At 48.5% G+C, this 7,500-nt stretch overlaps 1 protein-coding gene across 1 annotated transcript in view; it reads left to right on the top strand.

Moving 5' to 3' along the window:
* Positions 1–7,500, top strand: part of LOC137643131 (carboxypeptidase D-like) — a 589,663-nt gene that overhangs the window by 225,953 nt on the left and 356,210 nt on the right. Inside the window, exon 13 of the mRNA XM_068375981.1 lies at positions 50–172. Within this exon, the coding sequence (XP_068232082.1) occupies positions 50–172 (123 nt within the window). The remainder of the gene's footprint in view (positions 1–49; positions 173–7,500) is intronic.

The following is a 7,500-nucleotide window of genomic DNA, read 5'->3' as shown; positions in this document are numbered from 1 at the left end:
TTCACTGTTGAGGTTTATGAAGTATAAATTATGTATTGTTTCATTTCAGAATAATCCTTGCACATCAATCAACAAAGGGGCCCCTACAGGTATAATTCATGGACAAGTGATTGGTGTCTATAAGAATTCCTTGTTAGATTATGTCTACAAGAATATAAAGGATTCATTAATGGTAAGATCATGATGCATTAATACTCTATTGCAGTTGGATTGCTCTTTACTGTATATTATTTTAATGGTTACATAATTGTAATTATTTAACCTGAGTCTGAAGTATTTTCCACTTTTAATTTCAAATACTGTGGTTTCCATTATGATATTACTGAGGGTTAGTAAATGCCTTTATGTTTTAGATTTTATATTTTCAAAATTAGTTGGTAAGTTGTACGTTCCTAATATATAAATTACTATAAAAAAAATGGCTGATATGAATTTTTAATTGTATGATTAAAACTTAGAATCTAAAATTAAGATTATTTTGAAAATTAACTGAATTATGGTATTAGTACTTTCTTTGCTGTTATTGTTTCTTATGAATGAGATTTCTAGTGTTCTAAGTCAATGTTGTAGACTTATAGTGGTTTGTTAAAGAATTTGTTCATAAATGAGAAAGTTGGATTAGAGCAGGATACCTGAGTTACACAACTTCTGTGTAAAAGATCTATGAAAATATTGTAGAGGAAAAGTAAAAGACAAAGAACTGAGACTAAATGGAAACAGTTAAGAACCTTAGTATTATCTAGAGTGGGACTTAACAATGTAAAAAGAAAAAATTATCCCCCTTACAAACAGTGTTTGGATGAAACAACAAATATTTGGCCATGTGTTTTAACGTTTGAATTTTTTTGCTCATTGATACCTATAGTTAATCCAATGGGTGGTGGCAGTTCTCTTTGGAACAAATAAATTACCTTGTTGACCTGTGACCAACCAACCTATTTAGATTGGTCTGACTGATATAACTATATATATATATATATATATATATATATATATATATATATATATATATATATATATATATATATATATATATATATATTATATATATATGTATATATGTATATATATATGTGTATATATATATATATATATATATATATATATATATATATATATATATATATATATATATATGTATATATATATGTATATATATATATATATATATATATATATATATATATATATATATATATATATATATATATATATATATATATACATATATATATATATATATATACATATATATATATACATATATATATACATATATATATATACATATATATATATATATATATATATATATATATATATATATATATATATATATATATATATATATATATACACATATACATATATATATATATATATATATATATACATATATATATATATATATATATATATATATATATATATATATATATATATATATATATATATATATATATATATTTGTCCCAACACGGAGTACTTACCTCGAACTACTTTCTTAGGAGTATCTGGGATTCTCCTCCCAACCAACCAGAATTTTGTGTAGTTTCCCCTATCTCCGTTTTCTATAGTGGGTCCCTCTGTAGCGGATGAATACACGCCCTGAGGCGACCCGTGTCAGTGAGCGCGCGTGGCCAGGTCTCGGTCACCAGTAAGTTTCTGGTCACGACGTGATTAACATCTCGCCACGCTCTCTCATCCCGTGCGACCCTTTGTGTCCCCATGCGGTTCCCACGTGTTCAACATTCACCTTATATTCCTTTACCCACCTCTTTCCCCTGTGTTCCTGTGTTGCTTGGGGCTTTAGTGTTCGGTTATTGAGCATCCTCGTCGTTGCCCCGGGCCTATGGCCGGTAAATCTTGTGGTGCGTTCCTCTCTAAGCCGGAGGTTGATCCCCACACCTTGTGTTCTTCGTGTAGGGGCAGTGTGTGTTCCCCCTCAGCCACGAGTCCGGAGTGCGAGTCTTGGCCCGAGATCCAGTGGGCTCTCTACGGGACCAAGAAAAAGAAGGCGTCCAAGAGATCACCTAAGAAGGCGAACATCTCCTCGCCCTTAGCGTTGCCCGATGACCCGTCGGAGAAGAGTTCCTTGCCGCCTTCCCCTACCCAGGAGTCTGATGTTCCTGATGTGGGGGATGTTGTGTCTGTACAGGCCTGTGGGGGCCCTGATGGGGGGGGTGGGAGTGTGTTCAGGAGACGAGGTTCTGGTGCCTACAGGACCCGTCTCGTCCGAAGACCCGATGTGGGGGAAGTCTGCTCCGGCCCCTTCCTCTGCATCGTGGCTATGCGTTTCAGGTGCTTCAGCGACCGAGGGAGAAGCGGACAAGGAGGCAGGCTCGTCGAATTCGGACTCCATCGCTTGGACGGCCCCTAGGACGCCCTTCAGGTCTCGATGAGGTTAGAAGAGGATTTCGACAGCTGGTTCGACCCCAAGAAGGCTGTGCAGTCTCCCCCGGCACCGTCGTCGACGCTCCCGCCCGCTCTTTTGCAGCCGCCCTCGCCAGTGGAACGACACGAGGATACCCCAGCAGCATTGGACGTATCGGAAGACTCAGCAGGCTCATCGTCCTCCCTGTCATCGTTTACATCAGATTCATCGGACTCGTCCTCCTCGGAAGATGCGGGCCCAAGGGACTCGAGGAAGAAGCAGGAGAGGTCCCGTAGGCAGAGATCTCGCTCGCGCTCTGCCTATTCCAGGAATTGTGCCAGGACCTCCAAAAAGAAGCATAAGAAGGGCCATTCATCAAGAGATGAGTGGGTACGAGTAACAATCCCGCGCAGCGAACTACTCAAGGTAGCCTCCACTCCGGGCTCTTCCGGGTGGCTCCCTAGAACCGCTTCATCACCCTCACGACACGGGTCCTCCTGTAGGTCAGCCCGTCGCCCAAAGTCGGCGACAGGGCCAGCCGATAGATCTTGGAAGGTCCACGGCTCCGCGGGAGGGAGTAGACCCATGACGGCTACTCCCGTCCCAGCGGATCCGCCTGCTCTGCAAGTCTCCGCTCCAGTGGTTCGGCGTGAGAGGAAGAATCTGGCTTCCCACTCGGCTCCATCCGTGACCGACGAGGCGCCCCATGCGGATGACCAGGTAGCGGAAGGCCTCATAGAAGGAGGAGAGTGCTCTTATGATAACGTCTCCTCCTACCGGAAAGTGTTAGCGCTCATCAGGCTACACCACAGGCTGGATGACCCTAAACCATCGGCGGAGCAGGCCTGGTTCTCTGGGCTGAGTAGGTTAGTGGACAACCCTGTCCAGCAGAAACCGTCCCTAACCCTCCCTCTGGCACCGGACGTGAAGCTAGGAATGGACCACATCGATAAATTCATAGCGAGCCAAGCGGACGCCCCCAGGAGCCAGGGGTCCTCCTAACTGCTTTTGGGCCTTAGAACGCAGAAACGCTTTTATGTCCCAGAAGGTCACCGGGGAGGCCCCCATGCAATCGAGACAGCAATTGCCACACTAAATCAAGGAGCGGCAGAAGACAGGGCATCCTCTGCTCCAGTGTGTTTCTTGGTAGCGGAAGCCTCCATGATGGAGGATATGGCCCAAGACTTGGTGAACGTCACTTCTTGGTTGGACTGGTGGGCCTGCACCCTGGTGGGGTTCCAGTCCTCTCATGACCTCTCCGTACTGGAGAACCAAACCTTTTGTGGGAAGTGATCATCTCGGGGGGGGGGAAAGGCGTTGAAATTCCTCACGTTTCAATCCCTCTCACAAACAGCCAACTGGATCCTATGGAAAAGGGACACCATCCTGAACAAGTTGCTCCGTAGGTTACCCGAGCGGGAGGCGAGATCTCTGAAGAACTTGCCGGTGTGGGGCGATTCCGTTTTCCCCTTGAAAGCGATCGAAGAGGTAATGGAGAGGGTCAGGGAGCTCAAAGAGGCGGGGGAGCCCAGGCCCCCAGCTGCAAGACGTCCGGCTCAATTAGGTCCGCACCAGACGGCCCCCACTCATCGCCAGTCCAGCCTAGGAGAGAGTCCCCGTCGATGTCTTGGCATCAAGCCTCGCAATCCTCCCGTAGGAGAGTTTCGACACTGCAAGCCTCCTTTAGGTCCTCCTATCCCAACTCTAGGAGAGGGCGTTCCAGCCGCGCCTCTAGGAGAAGATAGGCAGAGAGGCCCCTTACTCCTGCCGAAGCCTCAGGTAGGGGGTTGCCTCAAACACTCTTGGCAAGCTTGGCAGGACTATGGAGCGGATCTGTGGACCATAGCAGTTCTGAAGGACGGGTACAGGCTACCCTTCGTAGCGGACCCGCCCCTCTAATTCCGGAACAACAGGCCGAATGGTTGGCGCCCAAGGACCCCTTAAGAAGAGCGGCATTGCAGGAGGAAGTGTTGGCCATGCTAGCCAAAGGGGCGTTAGAACCAGTCTAGAACCCCACCCCGTGGTTCTACAGCAGACTCTTACTGGTGGAGAAAGCGACAGGGGGTTGGAGGCCGGTCATAGACCTGTCGGCCCTCAACAAGTTTGTGTGCAAGACCGACTTCAAGATGGACACTCCGAATTCGGTAATGGCAACCTTGAGGGAAGGGGACTTCATGATGTCCCTAGACCTCAAGGATGCCTACTTTCAGATCCCTGTCCACCCCTCCAGCAGGAAGTTCCTAAGGGTGAAATGGGGTACCCAAGCATTGCAGTGTAGGACCCTTTGCTTCGGGCTGTCGATAGCCCCTCAGGTCTTCACGAGAGTCTTCACAACAGTCTCGGTCTGGGCACACGAACAGGTCATCCGCCTGATTCGTTACCTGGACGACTGGTTGTTACTTTCAGCCTCAGAGTGAGTACTGAGGGAGCAAGGAGCGAAGCTTCTATGGTTCTGCAGGGACTTGGGTATTACCATCAACCTGGAAAAGTTGCAGCTGACGCCCTCCACCAGGATGACCTACCTGGGTATGGTTCTAGACACCCAGTTGGTGAGGGCCTTCCCCTCCTGAGAGAGGTTAGACAATCTAGATCGGATAGTTCGCCCCTTCCTAGCGGACCTGCCGAGGAGAGCCCAAGACTGGCAGAGGTTGGTGGGCCACCTCGTGTCGTTGGAAAAGTTAGTCCCCTGGGGGAGACTCAAGCTAAGAGTGGTTCAGTGGAACCTAAAGGAATTCTGGACCCCGGGGAGTCCCCGCACGAGATAGTCCCGGTGTCCTCGGAGACAAAGGAGATCCTGAAGTGGTGGCACGACAGGATGAACACCATCAAGGGAATGCCCTTCGCGATCGATCCCCCGGAGATGCTGTTGATCACGGACGCATCAAAGGAGTTATGGGGAGCCCATCTTCTCGACGAGTCGGCGAAGGAGAAGTGGTCTCCCGAGGAGGAGAGCCGTCACATAAACGTCCTAGAACTGATCTCCGTTCAAAGGGCATGCCTAGAATTCGTCCACCTACTCCGGGGAAACACCGTGGCTCTGATGTGCGACAACGCCACGGTGGTGGCCTACGTGAAAAACCAAGGAGGACTGAAGTTAAAGGAGCTGTGCAGTCTCACGACAGAGTTCCTGGAATGGGCCTCAAAGGAACAGATCGAGGTCACAGCCAGGTTCATTCCAGGAAAGCAGAACGTTCTAGCCGACTGCCTCAGCAGGATGGGTCAAGTGGTAGGGTCAGAGTGGTCCCTACACCCAGAAGTGGCCCAGACAGTCATCCTGAAGTGGGGTTTGCCAGTGATGGACCTCTTTGCCACAAGACTCAACGCACAGCTCCCCGTGTTTTGTTCTCCTGTGCCAGATCCAACAGCAGAGTTCGAGGACGCCTTTCAACATCCTTTTGACAACCTTGACGTGTATGCCTCCCCTCCCTTCAGGATGCTCAGACAAGTCCTCAACAGAGTAAGGCGAGCAAACAACCTGTGGATGACTTTGGTAGCGTCCTGGTGGCCGGGGAGAGAGTGGTTCGCGGACCTAAAGGAACTGGCGCACCTCCCACCATGGCCCCTTCCAAACAGGGAAGACCTCCTCCATCAGCCCCACTTCCAAAGGTTTCACAAAGACCCTCGGTCCCTCCGCCTACACGCGTGGAGGTTATTGAGCGGCTCCTGAAGAAGGAGGGATACTCGTCGAAGACCGCAGCAAGGATGTCGGGTTACCTGAGACAGTCCTCTGTCGCAGTGTATTAAGCGAAATGGACCACGTTTACTAAATGGTAGGCATGTCTATTCCGGCCATCAAGGGTGTCCGAGCAGCCTTGGGACAAGTCTTCCCCCTCAAAGGTCTTGATCTAGGAGCTTCCCGGCAAGTCTCGATGCTCATTAAGAGCTTCGAGCAATCATGTTCTCCCCGTGCCTCTAGAGTGCCCCAGTGGGACGTTGCCAGAGTTCTGAAGGCTCTGTCGGAGCTGCCCTTCGAACCCCATAAGGACATCCTAGTCAAGGAGCTCACCCTCAAGACTGTCTTCCTTCTAGCCCTGGCATCAGCTAAGAGAGTAAGCGAACTCCATGGGTTGTCGTACGAGGTGTCGCACACGAAAGGCTGGGGAGAAATAAGTTTCAAGTTCCTGCCCAACTTCATATCCAAGACACAGAACCCAGCTTACTGGGACCCTAGGTTCGAGGGTTTTTCGGTGCCGGCGATTCCGCGATCGGACAACCCGAGGGATTTGTTGCTGTACCCAGTCAGGGCAGTTAGAAAGTACATAGAGAGGACGGCCAAACTTCGCCCTGGGATCAAGAGTCTGTTCGTCTCATCGGGATTGGTGAAGAAGGCAGTCTCCAGGAATACTGTCTCCTTCTGGTTACAACAGATGATTATGAGGGCCTACGACAGCACTGGAGGCTCCCTTCCGGGTAAGCCGAGACCCCATGATATTAGGGGCCTAAGCACTTCGTTGGCCTTCGAGAAGAACATGGCGGTGGGCCAGATCCTGAAGGCGGGCACATGGTCCAGGCAGTCCACCTTTACGGCCCACTACTTGAAGGACTGTTCTAGAAAGTCTTTGGACGGCTTCTCTATTGGTCCAGTCATTTCTGCGCTCCAAAAGATTTAAGGTTGTAGCCCCGGGGAAGCCGTGGGCGGTAAGTCCAAGCGACACAGGTTCCTTCTTTACCTTTCCCCCTTATTACCGCTACCCCTCCATTCCCCCCCTTATCCCTTACCCCTGCCACGTGGGAAACGTTCAGATGAAAGTACCCATGTCCGGAAATCCTTATAGAGGTGAGTTACTTGGACACTAAATAGTTTTTTGCGTAGTTTTCCCTAAGTCTCATATTCCATTTTGGGTCAGGAGAACCTAGTCTCCTATCTAAGTTCGATCTTATTATCCAGCCGGTCTCTCGGTCCGTAAGACCACCCCCGCCTCAAAGTATAAGTCTCCTAAGAAAGTAGTTCAAGGTAAGTACTCCGTGTTGGAACAAATCACAAATTTTAAGTAATTTGTATTTTTCCTAACAGTACTTACCTCGAAATACTTTCGGGTTATGGCCCGCCCATCCTTCCCCGAGTGTCGTACGGTACTTTGATACCATATCTATCATAAACTTACTGGTGACCGAGACCTGGCCAC

Source organism: Palaemon carinicauda, chromosome 6, assembly GCF_036898095.1.
Source record: "Palaemon carinicauda isolate YSFRI2023 chromosome 6, ASM3689809v2, whole genome shotgun sequence".
In the NCBI taxonomy this organism is placed as follows: Eukaryota; Metazoa; Arthropoda; class Malacostraca; order Decapoda; family Palaemonidae; genus Palaemon; species Palaemon carinicauda.
This window is presented reverse-complemented; position numbering and strand designations above follow the sequence as displayed.